This window comes from Numida meleagris, chromosome 2 (genome assembly GCF_002078875.1).
Source record: "Numida meleagris isolate 19003 breed g44 Domestic line chromosome 2, NumMel1.0, whole genome shotgun sequence".
NCBI lineage: Eukaryota > Metazoa > Chordata > Aves > Galliformes > Numididae > Numida > Numida meleagris.
Genome location: NC_034410.1, coordinates 78221499 through 78240508, shown reverse-complemented (window position 1 = coordinate 78240508; position 19010 = coordinate 78221499). Strand labels below are relative to the sequence as shown.

The 19010-nt window shown below is 36.1% G+C and overlaps 1 protein-coding gene across 1 annotated transcript in view; it reads right to left on the bottom strand.

The window, feature by feature from the left end:
* The window catches only part of ABCA13 (ATP binding cassette subfamily A member 13), a 193230-nt gene that overhangs the window by 107472 nt on the left and 66748 nt on the right, over window positions 1-19010 (bottom strand). Inside the window, exons 29-37 of the mRNA XM_021386386.1 lie at window positions 17823-17936; window positions 16431-16521; window positions 10790-10966; window positions 8894-9194; window positions 8013-8127; window positions 6529-6858; window positions 4148-4217; window positions 2180-2314; window positions 567-704 (exon numbers count right to left, since the gene is read on the bottom strand). Coding sequence (XP_021242061.1) covers window positions 567-704; window positions 2180-2314; window positions 4148-4217; window positions 6529-6858; window positions 8013-8127; window positions 8894-9194; window positions 10790-10966; window positions 16431-16521; window positions 17823-17936 — 1471 coding nt within the window. The remainder of the gene's footprint in view (window positions 1-566; window positions 705-2179; window positions 2315-4147; window positions 4218-6528; window positions 6859-8012; window positions 8128-8893; window positions 9195-10789; window positions 10967-16430; window positions 16522-17822; window positions 17937-19010) is intronic.

The window sequence follows — 19010 nt, the reverse complement described above, 5'->3', positions numbered from 1 at the left end:
GAAGAGCAGAGAAAACATCTGAAGACAAATAAAAATATAGTTACAATAGTCCCTTCTTAAACAGAAAGCTAAAAAACAGACAGAAAAAGCAGTGATAATAGAAGAGGAAAATAAGAAAGGGAAAAAAGTGAAAATTATATTTTTCACATAAGGAGGAAGAGCAGAAGAGGAAGAAAATTGAGCTGCAGGAAAAACATTAACAAAGCGCAGGACTTTTCAGATTCAGTAACAACATGAAAGGCTATAAAGAACCTCAGGTTGTCCTAACAAAGCAAAAAGGCAATACAGAGACAAGATGAATCTGAGAGACACTTATTTTACATATTCTTGAAGAGTTTTCGTAAGCATTTGTATATAATAGTTTTAACCAAACCACTCAAGTATTATAGGTGACAGCACAATTAACAGTATATATTGATCGTAGTACACACTATGTAATGGAGAGGAGGAAGGCACAAGTTCTAGAAGTGTAAGGTATGGGACCAAGCAATATAAATGCACATTGATCAAAATCAATAAACAATTCAGAAGAGAATATTTATTAAAATTCTGTCATGATTACAAACCTTTCTCTTGGAAGTTTTCATTAAATAAAAACATATTAGAATTCAGATAATGTTTTCTCATCCTCTCTGAACCACACAGGTTCCTCCAATAGGAAACAGTAAAGGGAAAGTACCAGCAGTTCCTTAGTCCATTTTTTCCTACATGAAATAGTATAAAAGAAACAGTTGCAAAATTCATATATATATTTTTTTTTTAAAAACACTTGTATGTGGACTAGTAATATCCCATCATTACTTTAAGAGAGCTTGTTATAGCATTTGAGTAACTCTTAGTTGAATTTAACAAATCTTGAAGTGGAAAAAAGTCACTTGGCCATAATACCCAATCTTGCCATAAAATTATGACATCTCAGAAATACTGTGCATTACCCCATCTCCAAACCAGCTCTGAAGTGTGTAATAATTAAGGGACTTGCAATAGGTAGATACAACCAGTTAATCTTATATATTAGAAAGAATGGAAAACACATCAAACTGCCTGCTATGGTAAATAGCTTTATTATTTTAACAATAATCTATTGCACCAATCATTATTTTTCCATCACTACATGCACAATTTACTCAAATCAGACAAGATAAAAAACATTTACTTACTCAAACAGAACAGGCAAAAGCATGGTTCTCCACACAAATTAAACTTTGACGTTGCCTGGTCCTTCCAAGTTTAGCTTACCAGTCACACACTACAGTCTCTGATTGGAGTTGAATTTCATTGATACTGAATAGCAGGTATATATATATATGAGAATAGCTAAAATTTGTAAAAATTGGGTGTATATTCCACACACATCTATCTTTCATGACAAATTTTTCCTTTTCACCAAACAAATACAGAGTATCTAAGAGAAAATCTGACACATGCATATCAGAGTAAAGAAATTTCAAACATCTAACAAGACACTGCAGGGTTGGAACAGCTCTCCTAAGAAGAAAGGCTAAGAGAACAGGAGTGGTTCAGTCTGGAGAGGAGAAGCTGTCGATGCTCCATGGTGTTCAAGACCAGGCTGGATAGGACCCTAAGCAATATGATACAGTAGGTGGCAACTCTGTCTCCAGCAGGGAAGTTTAAGCTAGATGGTCTTTAGGGTCCCTTTCAACACAAGCCATTCTATGATTCTATCAATCATTAAGTTGGGTATTAGGAAGAATTTCTTCTCATAAAGAATGGTGAGGCACTGGAACAGGTTGCTGAGGGAAGTGGAGGAGTCACCATCCCCGGAGGTGTTTAAGGAATGAGTAGATGTAGTAGTTTGGGACATGGTTTAGTGGGCAATATTGGTGGTATCTGGACAGTTGGAAGAGATGATCTTAGAGGTCTTTTCCAACCTTAATAGTTCTATGAGTCTATATTTGTCATCCTTATAAACAAGACTGATTTTACATTTGGCTACAAAATCTTTTTTTTAGCACTATTCAATACTTTCTGAGAAAAAAAGTGTCTTTCTGATCAGTTCCTAAATGCAATCAGGCTGTTTTGGCACATAAAAATCTTATGTCAGACAAAATACATAGTTTGGTTTTAGATGTATACAATGAAGAAAGCCATCTCTATCAATTTCAATTCAGTAATTGCACCTATAGATGCTACAAAAATATCTAATGAGAATTCTTACCTAGAATAATATTGCTGAAATACCAGCCACCTATAGAATACAAAATGGAGTCAAAGAACATCATCCAGCAGGTACATCCAAAGGTCATGTATCCTCCTTGCACCATTGGCTGGTACATGTTATTCCACTGAATTCCTGGTAGTAGTAGCAACAAAAATAATTTTTAAAAGGTCAAAGCTAAATAATTACAGAATTAAAGATCACAAACATCAAAAACATACACTTCTGAGTATTTAAGCACTGACAGAAAAAAAATGTAGGTAATAACAGTAATCCCATTGAACAGAAATGAATTGCTATGCCTCTCAAGCCTCTGTTTAGAACAGCAGGTGACACTGCTACGGAGAAAATGCACAGAAGTTGATGTAGAAAGGCTATTTATGGAGATTTAGGTGGCCCTTAATTTAGCAAAAGAAAAAGAATTATGACTGGCAAAATGAGGTGCTAACTTCTTCAATAAATCAGATTTTAGCATACATTGCTGATATTGCAAGTAATGGGTTATACAAAGATTTCTACAATCGTAAATCTGAAAACAGTGAATTTAACTAAGAAGCAAGTATTTGTGTGCACTGACTATCCAGAAACTGAAACTACAAACATGCTGAATAATTGCTTCATAAAAAGTGTTCAGTTGCAAAGACATGACAAGAAAGAAGGTGGAAAACATTAGTACTACAGAAAGCTATCATATTTGTAAAGGGAAAAGTAAAACAGAAGTAAGCAAGTTGTAGCACTGTATTTTTCTTCTAAGAAAAAGAAAAGGGGGGGGGGTGGAAATGCTACTTTGCAGTACAAGGGGTCACCATACTGGTTCTGTAATTTTTTCTACTACTCTAAAGAACAGTTTCACAAGCACATTTTGCCCTTTCTTCAATAAACAGGAATCATTCTGATGGAAGTGTCCAGTGGAGAACTTAAGTATTTTCTGCAACAAATTTCCACTCATCACTCTTTGTATAACTATGACATTCTTCCAATACTTAGTGGTTTGAAATATATATTGTTATTAGTAACAATCCATCCTACCAGTAACAAAATAAAGAGAATACATTATTTTCTATACTTAGATACATAAAGCCACTGAAGATATTTTTCAAGGTTCCAAACATTTCTCCAATTTCAGCACAGAATCATAGAATTTCTCAGGTTGGAAAAGACCTTCAAGATCATCAAGTCCAACCACAACCTAACCATACTACCCTAACTCTAACAACCCACCGCTAAATCATATCCCTGAGCACCACATCCAGCATCAACAGGGGCAGCACTTGGCTTAGGGACAGAAGGGTTCACTTGTGCTTAGCAAGTTTCCAAATACTTTTCCTTCCTAGCACTTAAACACAATACAGTGTTCTCACGCATTTCTGCACTTACACAGTAGTTTTCAGGGAAAGTTTCACCACCTGTCTTCAAGCTCATAGAGACAGTCGTGCTGGTATTCAGGTTGAGTACAAATAAGGTTACAAAGGAGAAAAGTACGAGATATTTTAGAAAGTAAAGGCCATTTTCTCCTACCTTCTGGTGTACAAAGGTTAAACATTTATGTTAGCATTATGTTGAGAGTGAATAACTTACATTGTTCTAGGCCTGTACCATACTGTTTTCATCAACCTCTACCATGTTATACACAAGAGCATGTGTGAACCCACACATCTACCTCAAAAAATCTCTGTAGAAACCCTCACTAGAGAAGAAGCATTAGAGATGTTACTGACATCTGTGAAGATTCTCAATCATTTGTATTGCAGTTCTAAGTGTAGTTCTAAGCCCACTTTAATTTACTGATAGGAAGTGGCACAAGCTTAGTTTGATTTTCAAAAGGTGCTAAAAAGGCTTTTCTCTTCCATTATGAGACACCCTGTTTACTCATGATTAAAGATTTTTTTCAGAAAAAAAAAAGTTTCCAACTCTAATTTTTTTTTAAATAATTACTTTTTTTTTTTTTTTTTTAACTGGAGAGCTTACCTATTTCTTGGCCCTCAAAGAACGTAATGAAAAACACTCCTTGCCCAAAGGCCGTTGTAGAGAGAAGGCACTACAACACCAGAGGAGAAAGAGGATGCGAGCATTAAATAAAATAATTCATTTACAACTGCTATGAAACTCATGAAACAAAAGCAAGCAGAAAATAAAGAGGCATTATTTCTTTTTATGTTTTAACACTACTCCCCCACATACCTCAGTGGTATTTGCTCTACCTTAAAGAGCTCCACTGACCTACTTATCAATACCACCATAAATCCACCACATACTGAAAATATATAACATGGAACACTGTAAGAAGCACGTAAAGCAATTGACTTTCTGCAGTAAGAGCAGTGGTCCTATGCATTTTCGTACGATCAGAATTCAACAAGAGACACAGGTGGCAGGAATATGTGCACTGCGTACTACCTGCTGAGATAGCATTCTTCTGCAGGGAAATAACTTCCAAGAAGCAACATAAATTAAATATGCAGTATAAGAAAAGTAAAAAATGGAAAATTACCGAGTTCAGTGATGCAATATAAAATGAAAGTAAGATTGATCATCAATGCAAAAACACTGACAACCTTGTGGAGATTGACGGGAAGATTCAAACCATTACAAAAATTAGTAAGCATTGTTCAAAGTTGAAGTTCTTTAGTTTGAAAGTGAAATTAAAGTTCATTTTATCTTCTATTTTGAAACAATGCAATTAAATAAGGCTTCTGTAATATTTAACACAAAAGGCACTCACCCTGCCAGCTGTCTGAATAAATAACTATGGCACAGGCTGCTACTTCGAAAAAAATTCATTAGTGGCATGGATTGCATGTTAATTCCCATTAACTGAGTCCCTGCCTCTAATATTCCCAAGTTTTTACCATCCCACTTGATGGCCTCTTCCCTCTCTTTAAATTCCATCCTGTTTTTCACATGCTGCCGCACGACTGTCAGCAATTGCAGGGTATCTGAGGAGTTATTTTGCAATAACAGTGATTTTAAACTGTTCAAGTTATCTGATGTCTACTTTTCTCTCCCTCTGGGAGAGAAAACGACAAAATAACATGAAATTCTTTGTGCATTCTTATGCTTGAATACTGTAGTCTTGCATTTGCACTTACATTTATGCAAAGCATTGATTTATTTTATCTGACCAACTGAAACAAAAAGAAAGTACCAAGCGAAAAAGCATTTTCCATTTTTAACATATTGTGAAGCGTTCCATCATCTTAATGCGATTTCATGCATGTATATCTTTTACAGGAGGCAAAGCCATAAAGTGTGAAATACAGTTTCCATTTTATGTTGATATTTGATGACCAACTTGGGATATGGTACATTAAGACAGTACAAAGGCATAAAAACAGCTTATAGCATACAAAAAACGAGAAAGGACATGGATATGAAGCAATAGCAAGGAAACATATCTCCAACAGTATTAACAAGAAAACAATTAGATAAATTCCTGGTCTAATCCTCAGCTGTTCTCAATAGAAAAATCACATTCCTGCAAAAACGATGAGATTGGGATGATCATGATTCAACATCAAGATGGCTGGATTTCTACAGTCATCTTTTAAGGGATGATTAGCAAACATTTACATATAGAATACAATTCTTCTATTAACATTGAAATCCCTGTTATGATCTGTGGTAGATAAAGATGCAGAGTACACCTACTGTTGATTGACATTGAGCAACCTAAATCTGTGCAAATGGTTTATGCTAAGAGTGCTCACAGAACAAATGTGAAATGCCTCAACACTTAAGATGAATTGTTCTACCCCATAGTAGGTAATTGCATTAATTAGTCACCTAATTGCTTCTGCTTCTGGAGTTACAGCAGTTGCAACCCACCATAAAGAAAACAGACTACCTTAATTCTAGATCTCCTTCAGGAAAAAGTGTGTCTAAAAAGTTTGGTATACTTATCAAATTTGGCATAAACAGGAGACACTGCAAGAGGAAATACAGCCATGAAAATAATTTGCACAAATTTTTATATGCCAAAAACTAGATTAATCTGACAGAGTTTTCAAGATAATACACACTGCTCATATAAAGCCATAGTAGAACTAAGCAATCATAATATTACAGATATTTTGAAGACAAAGTATTTAGAGATATTATGCACATGAAGAATCTTTCTTTATACTTCTGCATATTTAAAAGTTTCCCTGAAAATTTATTTTTTATTCCTTTCTACATTCAAAAAATTTGCTCAATTGGCTACCTATAAAAGAGTAACTTATTTCTAGTGAAACACAAAAGCAAACAAAAATGTGGGATAAAATAAATAAATTATAATCTAAAGTTTTGGAACTATAGTAATCCATGTATGGTTGAACAAGAAAAAATAGAAAAGCAAAAGAAATATTTACCATTATAATCTGCTTGGTAAAACTCAACTGGTTCTGCAAGACCAACAAAACTATAAAGGGTAAAAAACTGATCATATACACAAGGCTGGCACACAGAGCTGCAGTATTGGCGCTGTTAAAAAAAACTCCCAAAAAATAGCTTAACATAATAACTGTCACTCCAAAATCCAGGAGAAAAAGGAAGATGAGGAAACCATTGCTATAAGCAAAGATACCACTCGCTTTTAAAATGATGGCCAGTGCACAGCTGCTTATTGTGAGCACAATTACATTCTCCAGAAACCAAGCAAAGAAGTGAATGGCTGGATGTACTCCCATTGTCTTCATATACTGCAAGATAATACAACAGAGGGATCTGAAGTTAGAACAACACATTCATTTTGGTTTTTAAGCAAAACAAATCACCACTGAGATACTACCAGCCCACCAAAGGGTGTCACCTTCCCTTTAAATCACTTCTCTCCTTTCCCTGTATTACCCCTTCTGCTGCTCTCTCATGGATCCAACACTCCATTCTGAGTTTATCTTGTAGAAGCACAAAGAATCCCAGGCACAACACACTTTTTGCATGGGTTTTCAAGACTAGATGTCAGATAACCAGGCTCTCCAGCGAGAAATTTGCCTTTATGTACTCTAAAAAGCACCACAACTACAGTGCTGTGGGTATAAACACATTTTTCCCCCATTTATTATTGAACTAAAAGTAAAACATGCATACTTTTCAAAACTTTTATGTATATAAATAATTTAGCCAACTATTAAATCTCATCACTGTTTCTAGAAAATGCTTTTAGAAACAAGATAATAAAAATACTTTTGAAGTAGTATAAGATGATCAAAATGAACTTCACAAAGTTGAGATAATATTGTAAAGCATTCCAAAATCATCTTACAAATGAAAGATTAGAGAAATTAAATAATTTCCCAAATTGAAGGAAGACAACTGAGAAGAATAAAGATCAGTACAATTCTTAAAAATATATTTATATATCTCTACACAAAATTTACCATAAAACCCTCAGTCTATCAATATGCTTATCACCTGCCAAGACTAGTTTTTGATCTAGGCAAATAGTACTGTTTCACTTTGTCATCCTCCCTCATATTTCTGATAATTATATAGTGCATAGCAAATTTTTAATTTAATACATGCAGGTGTATCATAATAGGCCAAATACAGCTAAACACAAAAAAGAATCCAAAATATCTAATCACAAGACCTCACTTCAAATAGTTTCCAGCTTCAAATTTTAAGGATCTTTTGCTTGTTCTGTCCCATGAAAAATATTTGCTAACTAAGGGGGCTGACACTCAAAGCAATAATGTGAATCTCAGTTGGAAGCTAGAACCTGAAATTACCACCCAGAATAAAAACAAGGAAAAACAAAAACAGCTAGATTTATGAGCACACAAAGGTACCTAAATGTTTAATAGCTTGTATTTCAGTATACTTTTTTATTTTCAGAGGCTTAGCTTTCTCTTACCTCTTCAAGATGAATTTCTCTTTCATAAACAAGCTTGCGAACCATACTAGCAACAGAAACCATCCATGTTAACATCATCATAAGTGGGAAAAAAAACCCTATATTGTTCAAAAACCTATGAAAGTATATATATGCAGAATTGTTAGCCCCCAGAGATTAAAGTTTTTGTAGCAGAATACTACTGCAACTATTCTCAAATTATGCACAAAATAAGATTTGACATAAGCAATTAGAAATATTCTTGTTCAGTTTAATTCAGTTATTTTTCATGCAACAAGCTAAATATATGTATTACTACTATAAATTTATATATGCATATGTGACAACAGAAGTAATGTAACCTTTCTTTAGGTGATGAGGCACCACTCATAATCAAACAGAACTCAAATATATGTATTAAGCAACAACATGAGACAGTCAATTTTTGCTCCATTGAAAAATGTCTCATCACCAACCATAATTTTTATACTCAGAATATCATGATGATTTTACAAAGAACAATCCTCCACTTTTTCTTTTGTTCGTACTCACTTTGCACCATATTTCATCATACACATACTGTGGGCCAATCCTAAGTTTGCAAAAAGGGCAACTGATAATGGAATGTGCGTTCCCCTGAACACACAGCTGATTGCACATGTTGACACAGTTTCTTTCCAGCAGACCATTATAAAGTATAGAAGCAAATACCTTGGAAGGGATCATCTGGCATTATGTGTTGTTGTTCCATCTCTTAACACTTGCAATACCGGTACTGAACAAACTGGTTCAGTTCTGTGCTAGGATATGTATTTAATCGTTACAATGATTTGCTAGCTCCCTAAGTCCTCTAGTGCTAGGCCAATTATATAATTGAATTAAGAAGTAGAAAGTTTACTTACAGATCACTGGTATGGCAAGGATAAGGCATGGCTTGCACCTGAATTGCTGGCTCTGAGATATCTAACCCAGTCTGTGCGGAAATTATTGCTCTTTCTATCACATCTTGAAGAGGAATAAAGATATGATTGTATTTAAACCCATCAGATGGCAGCTTCTGGGGGTGAGATTTCCATGCTGGGTTTTTAATCAAATCCGTTCTCATACTATAGAGAACACTGGTTCTAATTGTATATGAAACATGCTGTGTAAGTAGATTGCTGGAATCTGGTGTCTTGTTCTTTGATGTATTGAAGATGATACCTGACAAGAAGAAAAAGCACTTCATACTCAAGCCTAAATGGCATATTATTTACATAGCTAACTCCTGGTCTTTTAAAATCTCCTGACTCCCACTCAAGAATTTCATACAGTCCCACATTTTTTTACATCCATATTTATTCACACAATAAATGGGTTTGAAACAATTATTTTTACATAAGAAATTTCTACAGTGATTTGCTTTTTTGAACTGCAGTCTATCCTCTTTACATCCATATAGAACCCCTTCTTGAAGACTGACCCCTATTCCATTCCATAAAAGAAAGCAGCTACAAAATTTGTCCAAAGGTTAACCATCACTGAAGGTGGGAGACAAGGAAAACAGTACCAATCCATTCTGATTTTCTAATGTCTGAGTCAGTTACTTAACTTCTGCTTTAACACAGAAGAATTTGCATGTTTATCTTCTCTAGCACAGTAAAAAGTGTGGATAAAAGCTTTATCTGTAGCTGGAAAGGTTAAGTCAAGTACAGTAAATTGGCTTTTTTTTTTCCTGGATGACATATATTTTAGGTTTTCCCGATGAATGTGAAAAGTTGACTTTCTTTCCTTAGGAAAGGAAAGATACCTTACTGATCCCTTGTCTCTCAGAAATAAAAATAGAGTATTTTACACTACTGGAAAGTTTTTTGTTTTTTTTTTTCAAACACATTTTCCCATTTAAGCAATTATTTAATTTTCTAAGACATTCAATAACATTGTTACAACTTTGAAGGCTACAAAGAAAGCAAGGAAAATTCAACTTCGGTTTCCCATCCAACCATAGAAAGTAATGTATGCCTGTAACTGAGAATAGTTATGCAATGGACATGTTAGGTCCCTTAAAATGCCATCTTCCACGCTCTCTTAAAGCATGCATGAGGCCACAATGCTGCAAAAACACAAGGCTTACGTCAGCTTACTTTGGTATATGATCCTTCCCTATGTAAGTGGAAGCAAAACTGACCTACAACATGACAGTTTCATTTTCTGTGGGCTAAGATGCCTCGCCCTTCAAAGGAACAGTCAGAAAATTTCATTGATCTTAGGTTTCATTTCCACACGCTAGAAGTGTGGGTACTGTGTGAGTGACTGAGCAAGCATATTATTATTCTTAAGTTTTGATTTAGTACAATTTTAATGTTTCAGTCTCTATAACTGCTTTGACATGACTCGTTTTATACTTAACGGAGTCTAGAGAGGCAATAAATAAACCAAACAACAGGGGAAAAAGCATGGCACAGCTTATATTGACTTAAAAGGAGACAGTACCCTTCCTCTCATCTAGAAAGCCTACATGTAACTTAAAACCATTTATGCAAACAGAGAATGTGTGTGTAGTAAGAAAAAAAAGTGCTTGTCATTTAAATCCTGCATAATTAATTAATTCTTGGCAATAAGGGCATAATGCAGAGAAAGCATAGAGAAAGCATGTAATCCCAAGGTGGAAGAGAAATAACATCAACTGCTTCACTATTAATTTGCTCTGAATGAACATGTTTATTTCTCTGAGGTGCTGGATCAAGAACTAGATGTGTAACAGACAACAACTAAATTCTAATGTTTTCTGCCATATACATTTTAAATATGATACTTACTCGCCAAAAAATTATTTTGCTGCATGAGTTCATGAGCTTTCTCCTCCAACTTAGCAACAGACTCAAAGGGCTGGAAACGATCCAGTAATACACAGGAAGAGATATTTACTATGAGCTGTGACAACAGCTCGATTTGTCTACTTGCTGAGCTGTTAAGTGTCTTGCCCATCATAATTTCTATGAGAAGAGGAGGAAACAAATTAGACTGTCTTAGCTTTAAAGAATTAAACAGAACAAAATGTAGGTTCTCACTTTCACACCCCATAGGAGCAAATACCTTTTACATTAAAAAGGGGAAGAATTTTTAAAAGCTTAAGAATATTAGTGTGAACTTGTGCAAGTATAGTTCGTGTTGCAGCAGTTTTTACAAGTACTCAGCCACATTTCCCTTCAATTTCAGAACAATAAAAATATAACAAGTTCCAGAAAAAGGTCCTCTAAGATGTAGGACTTATAATGTTTCCTTATCCTTCTGTAACTGCTTCCACAAATACAAGAGAGTTACCGTACTTCAGAGAACCATCTCTTTAATCTGCAAATGTATAAGCTAGTTCTTACCTCCTTGACACTGCAAATATTTCAAGCAACTTGTTTTGTAGGGTACAAGCATTTTGATTCAACCACCATATTTAAAAAAAACCATCTCAATAAAACTAAAACCTCTCCATTTTCACTTTGATCATGTTTACAGAATCAATAGATGGGTTCCAAGAGGGCTGAGCCTCTGGAGGAGTTCAGACCTCCATATACTTTTAGAGAATGGTGCTATACCTTTAAGTTTCAGAGAATAACCAAATGAATAGCATGAGCTAGAAATAAATCTAAATGTATCTGTATTTAATGGAAACAACTGAATTTCTCAGGTAATCAACAATCACTTATAAAGCACCTAACACAAGATCTCTTCTTAAATTTTTCAAGACTTGCTTGAACATGTAGGCTTTGAAAAGGATGGGTGATGAACTCATTTGGTAACAGTGGTGACAGAAAACCCTGGACTGTAGGTGTTACTCAGCAGCAGCACAGGAAATAATACAACAGGAAGGCAGGTAAGTGGAAAGATGTGTGTAGTAGTCTGAAGAAGAGACAAGACTACCAGTGAGAAGGATAAAGATTAACAGCAGAAGCACAAGAATTCGAAGTCTATAACTCAGAAGACAAGCAAGCAGTGATAGAGTGAATTCATAGGTTGAGAGGAAACAGCCTCAAATGTCTTACTACTATACTTCAGGAGGGCAAAAAAAGGAAATAGGTGTTTTTATTTGTTTTGTGGCATTAGAACAGAGTATTTCAAATATTAATCCCAAATAATAGGCTAAATCTTTCATTTATTTTTATAAGTGTGCATACGTATACAGCCCTATACGTATATAAACAGCTGATCCTTATAAGACCTTAATTTGAAATAAAATATTTAACTATTCTTAAAAAAAAATTCTCATTAATTACACTATTGAATATTTTAGCATAAGAAGTAACAGTGACTTTACTACTCGCGTGGAGTATGGCATAGTTAAATGTTTCTGGAAGTAACATACTGCATGTCATAGTCTGCATGAACTTCTGTATTCTAGCATAGAAACAGCATCTGTACATCACAGAATGGCTTAATAGCTTTGATTTAAAAGCTAGTACTAGCTGCATGCACTAAAAAACATTGCAAGTATGTCTATAACTCAGTCCAGAAAGTAAGAGATTTGGGCACAGAGTCCTCCTTAGGCTGCAGAACTCAAACTTCTGTCTGCCATCTCTCAAGACTATTTTCTTAATGACTGCATCGTTGGCTAGTCTGGATCAGGAACAGTTTGCCCACCATGGTGAAATTGGACCACAATACAATTAAAATAAAATAAAAGGTAAGTAAAATAATTTTAATTTTTAAAAAGTTCCAATCCCCTGCCATAGGCAGGGCTGCCAGCCAGCAGATCAGGCTGCCCAGGACCCCATCCAACCTGGCCTTCAGCACCACAACTTCCCTGGGCAGCCCATGCTAGTGCCTCACCACTCTCTAAATAAAGAATTTCCTTCTAATATCTAATCTAAAACTCCCCTCTTTTAGTTTAAAATCATTCCCCCTTGTCCTATCACTATCAGACCATGTGAAAGGTTGATCTCCCTCCTGATTATAAGCTCCTTTTAAGTACTTGAAGGCCACAAAGAGGTCTCCCTGCAGCCTTCTATTCCCCAGGCTGAACAAGCTCATCTTCCTCAGCCTGTCTTCATAGGAGGTGCTCCAGCCCTCCGATCATCTTCTTAGCTCTCCTCTAGACTAACTCCAAAAACTCTGCATCTTTCTTGTGCTGGACGTCCCAGGCCTCAACACAGCACTCCAGATGAGGCCTGACAAGGGCAGAGTAGTACACATGTATAGGAACAGACACAATTCACAGGAAAGGTTTAGAATTAAGATATAGAGTTAAGTTTATCTTTTATTTTTCTCAATTATAAATCTAGTAACTATGAACAAAAATCAGCAACACTGTTTATACTCATACCCTCATGCTTTGTTACACAGAACTCATCCCTCATCTCCCACTTAACTCATTTAATGCTCTGCTAAGTAATTGGGAGGAAATATAATTCTTTTCTATAAAACTACAAGACAGAAGTGCTATTTAAGAGAAAGGCAGCAAGAAAAATAGGAATAAAGCATAAATTTTTGAATCAGCATAGGACTCAGTGATGACTTTAGAGCTATTTGTTTGCTTCCAGCTCTCTAAACACACATAGAACTGTCTAATGACAATGAGGGCAGGAGAAGAAAAAGCCAGGCAGGAAAGATCCCTGTTGTATTGTTTGATTTTGTTTGTTTTAATCTTTGCTGGTACATCCCAGGTCATACATAGCCAAAAGAGAGGTTCCTTAGCTGTGAAATACACCGTACTTCTAGGAGAAATCACTGAAGACTGAAGGACAACAGGAAGTCTCAAGGAGCAAAAACATAAAAAGAGTTTGCTGCACAGTTGCTTCCCTGTGTCTCTTGAGGGGTTTATAAGGATTGCTCTCAGCAAAGAACTCAAAAGTCCTAGCAGGACAGGGCTTACATAAAATTGGTTACACACAGGAAATGATTGCGAATTGTTGGAATGGAAAGCAAGCATAGAGAGACAGACTTGTAATGCCCACGCAAGGCTAGTTTACAAAGTGAAGATGGGTTTAAGAAGAAAAATACAAACTTGTCTGTCTGCATTTCAATATTTACTTTGCCCCAGATAAGTAAAACTGACACAATACTCTGTAAAACAGTTTTAGAAATTTGTAACTTTGTGAGGAGTCTCCTAGCACAATCATTTAAAAGAACAAAAAAAATTCTGCATCAATTCACTCAGTGTCGCATGAAACTTTCCAACAGAAGCTGCAAGGTGAATGAAAGGTTTCTAATCCTATTACTTATATTTATAGCATCATAGCGAAGAAAAAATATACAAACACAAACACCTTGGATTTGAGCATAATTAGAAGGCATCTCACTGTAAACATACCTGTAAAAAGAAATGTCAAAGTATAAATGCAGAAGAGTGCTCTGGCACTCTGGACCAACAGCATAACGTAGGCATAAAAGCCATACGATCTATCACCTATATTGATTTTTCACTTCTTATGATAATTTTACCAAGTGTATTACATTAAAATAAATTCTAGTTTCATAAGCTATTCTACTTCAGTGATTTCCCGTATTCTCAGTCCAAGACTATTAAACATTTATTACAGTCAAATGTCCCCATTAAAAAGCTACAGCCTAAGAAATCTGTGCACAGACTTCTGTGATGAAGTGTTTGTAACAGTAAAAATGTACCTTATGACTCAAAGGATCTTGATATCTTCTTAACGAGATAGTTTGCCCACAGTCTGTCATACAGTTCCCTGTGTTAGGTCTGTACAAACCAAATACATCTGATGCTCAATTAATACACTGACAGTTATATTTCCAGGAGGTCTTGTAGTTTAAGAGACTTTGTCTTCCCTGCTTCTAACTTTCCAGTTGTGTATTTCTGTTCTTGTATTTTAATTGTATTGTGGTCCAGTTTCACCATGATGGGCAAACTGTTTCAGATCCAGACTAGCCAACAATGCAGTGGTTAAGAAAATAATGCTGAGAGATGGCAGACAGAAGCTTGAGCTCCTCAGCCTAAAGAGGACACTGTGCCCAAATCTCTTACTTTCTGGATTGAATTACAGACAATACTTGTGATGTTTTTAGTTCATGTAGCTAGCACTAGCTTTTAAATCAAGGCCATCAACTTCAGTTAAATCTCAAATCCTATGCATGGAAAAGCCAAGAACTTCAGCTCATGCCAACCACAAATGGCACCAGCTCAGAGCAATAGTACAATTAAAGACTGAGGACACATTCCAGTATTTACAAGCTTTCCGGAGTGTCAGTGGATTTGCTCCATTTCCTGCCTAGAGGCCGGTACTAAAATCCAATAAAAGTTACACTTCAGGTACTCAATTTTTTATTTTTATTTTTTTAGATACAGATTAATTATTTAACTGTAAACAGTATGGCAGATTTAGTAATCAGTAACCACCTTTTTTTTTTCCAGCAATGCAGGCCACACAGCCCCCTCAGTGAGGCATCTAAGAGTTCTTCACAGCCCTCCCTCAACAAATGACTGGAACAGACTACTGTCTGGCTTGTAATTATCCTAACATGCACCGACAAACTACACAGATCTATTCTCCTTACTACTATCCTTCCCTGAGAAGCATCAAGCCCCCTTGGTGCATGATGCCACACTATTATTGCATTTTATGTCACTTTTCTCTCTTCAGTCTTCATGAAGATAAGCTGTTCTTAAACAACATTAGACTCTTCATTGGTACAGACTGTTCCTTCTAATGCTGTCAGCAACAATTTCCATTAGAATGCACTGACCTAGCGATGGCAGGACACGTCAGTATTTTTTCCAATTATCAAATTGTCTAAAAAAGAAATCTATAAGTAAACTGGAGTCTGGTTGCCAGGAGCTCAGCATCAGGGCTGAAAGGGTGCAGCTAATGCTGACAGTGACCCAGGAGGACACTGCTGGGCAGCCCCATGGTGGCCTGACCATAGACCTACTGATCTGAGTCTCACTTGTAGGGTGTTATCTTTGCTTGGCCACCATCTCTACAGGCCTGCTTGGCCATCCCAGGGCTGGATCTGAGCCCGATCACTCTGCTGACCTGAGCCTGGCCTTGCTGCTCCATGATATTAACCCCTCATGATTTCCTGGGGCTCAAGGAGATGACATGGAATTCTCTCCCACTAAGAGAAGAGATACAGACATTTCCTTGTATTGATTAAACACATACCATACCAAATCTGACTTACTTCTATTAAAAGTATACAGATTTTCTTCAAAACTACCAAAAAAAATTACTGTTAAATAATTGAGTTGTAGCTAGAGATTACATATTTGATCCACGACAGCTTGCCACTTCTAATACATTATCAGATTTTTTCAGTTTTCAATATTATGCAATGGACAAATTTGACACAGAAAATAATACAGTTAGAAATATACGAGATTAACAATAGAATTTCAACTCTGCTATTTTAATTTCATCTAAGCAGGTAAAATCCAACTGAATGTAGTTCCAATATGAAGTTAAAATCTAATAAGGGTAATCAATACATGCACTTTCTTAGACATACCATATACTTGCATTTTTTGAAAGAGTTTTTCCAGGTCAATATCCAGGTTACTTTCTACAAAGCGCTTTACAAAATTGTTTTGCAGTGCTTCCTAAAATAAAAAGTTGTAGATATGTCACGTTTATGTTCACTGAATAAATACAAAATATTTCTCTTACAAAGATTTCCTGCATAACAGTGAAGAAGTCACTCAGCTTCTTCCATGTTTTCAGTCTTTCCCCCTTCAGAGGTTAACTCCACACATTTAAAATAAACAACAGCACATATACTTCCCATTACTATACTTCACAGTGCTATTTTACTCCAAATATTTTAACCCAGCCCATTCTAATATTTTTGCAAAACTACTGGGACAGAAACTCATTTTATTTTCCTGCAGGGCTTCTGGGGCACTGAACCATTAGCACTGGCAGTAGCAAAATAAACATCTTTAAAAACTGGCAGCTGGGAATTCCCTTTATATTGTTTTCAATTCCTTATCTCATTTGCCAAGTTCTAAAGGGAAAAAATGTATTAGCACTACAAGAGCTTCCTGGGATCTGCAAGTCCCATGCCTGCTTACAATAACATTGCTTACTTGAACTTAATAACAGTTCAGACAATATATATACAGAAGCCATGACAGGATTCTGCTTATAAGAATAAGCACAGAACATTCCAAGTTGGAAGGGACCCACAAGGAACACCGAGTCCAGCTCCTGGCTCCACACAGCACTACCCAAAATCCAAACCTTATGTCTAAAGTGACTCCCCTGACAGCTCCACAACGCTCCCTCCAGCCCTGACGCTGTCACCAGAGAGCAGAGCTCAGCGCTGCCCCTCCGCTCCCTGTGAGGAGCTGCAGCCGCCATGAGGCCTCCCCTCAGCTCCTCTGGGCTGAACAAACCAATGAATCTCAGCCACTCCTCATATGTCTTGCTCTCTTGACCCTCTTCATAGCTCTCCTCTGGGTGCTCTTTTATAGTTTACATCCTTTTTGTACTGTGATGTTCAAACCTGCATCCAGTGCTGGAGGTGAGGCTGCACAATGCAGAGCAGAGCAGGACCTTCCCTCTCCTTTTTGGCAGCACCGGGCTGATACACCCCAGGGTATTGTTGACACTTCCTTAACACTTGTAGTAGTCTTTCATGTAACAGCCTACCATGTAAAACGTGGCAAAACTACATTTTACTGGTATATTAAAAATGAAAAATATGTAGAATTGGAGAAATCCCAGTAACAAGCCCTGAATTTTGTCAGTATCACACTGTAGGCTCACAACCTGAAGCTAATCTGTCTCTTTTTCAATTATTTTTCAAGCTGCAGCCAGACAGAAGGGCAGCTTTACACATATAGAAATTCACCTAGATCAATTCACTGCAACATAGAAAGCCATGCCACATTTCACCAACCTGCAGCCGTGAGACCATGAGGACATTTCCACGGTTTTTAAAAACTTCAGACATCCTTAGCCATGCCTGTGAATAAGTCTTCAAGTTTTCCACAAAACCAAAAGTGAAATTAGCCTAGGAAAAAGAAGCCACGGAGACAACTGAAAAAGACTGAGCATAGCAAACCACAAGAGAAAGGAAAAGCCAGCATGCTTCAGACGTTCTGCATCTCCTTTCCACATGATCTGATAGTCAACTGTAAGTATTTAAAAAAACCAAACACATATATAAGTATTTGTTGCAGTCTCTGAATACTAAACAAAACACACACTACAGGAAATCTTTTGTTTATGTTTCCTATCTGAAGGATCATAAAAACATCTATATTTTACAATGTCTCTTTCATACAGAGTATCATAGAGGTGCTTCAGAATGCAAAGAAAAAAATACAGTTAGGATGTAGTTGAAAGACTGTAAACTGTGTGGATCTTTTGTTCTAACTACATTATGCTAATATCTAATAAATTAAAAAGTTGGAAGCATGGTCTGGACCATGAAGACAAGTGACCAAACATATTTTGTTTAGAAATATATTTCACAGAGGAAGTCCTGAGTATAGCAAAATATTATGTGGCTCAGAGAAGCATAAGCTGTAATTTCTGTCTTAGCCACCACGTAGCAACCATCAATTTTTTTCCAGTCTATTTTAACAGATCACAAACATGCTCAATATTAGATAGTATAGCAGTATATTTTTGTTGAAATTGGTATTATCAGTTGTAGAATGCTTTTAAGAACTAGATATTTCCATTTCTATCAGAATTTTTTATTATGGTAGAGATCATGACATTTCCCAGCAAGGAGTTTCTCCAATGAGTTGCAAACTGAAATTTGGGACCATAGTTTTGCCGTAATTCCTATTAAAGGTAGACGTTTTTTGCCATAATATTTTAAATGCCATTTGCAAAACCCCACACCTAACATTCATCTCTCCTTCTCTCCTAGAAACGCATACTTAAGCTTAAGACAATACAGAAGAACACTTTGTGGTGTTTATTCTTCCCATTTCTAGCACAAAATGCCCAAAGACAGATAACATCATTTTCATGAAGGAATCTATGCATTTAGCTTATATGCGATTGCCTATCTCAATTTCCAAGGGAGAGCAAACTTAAATGTTAGCTTGGCATTAAATCAGCTAAGCAAGCT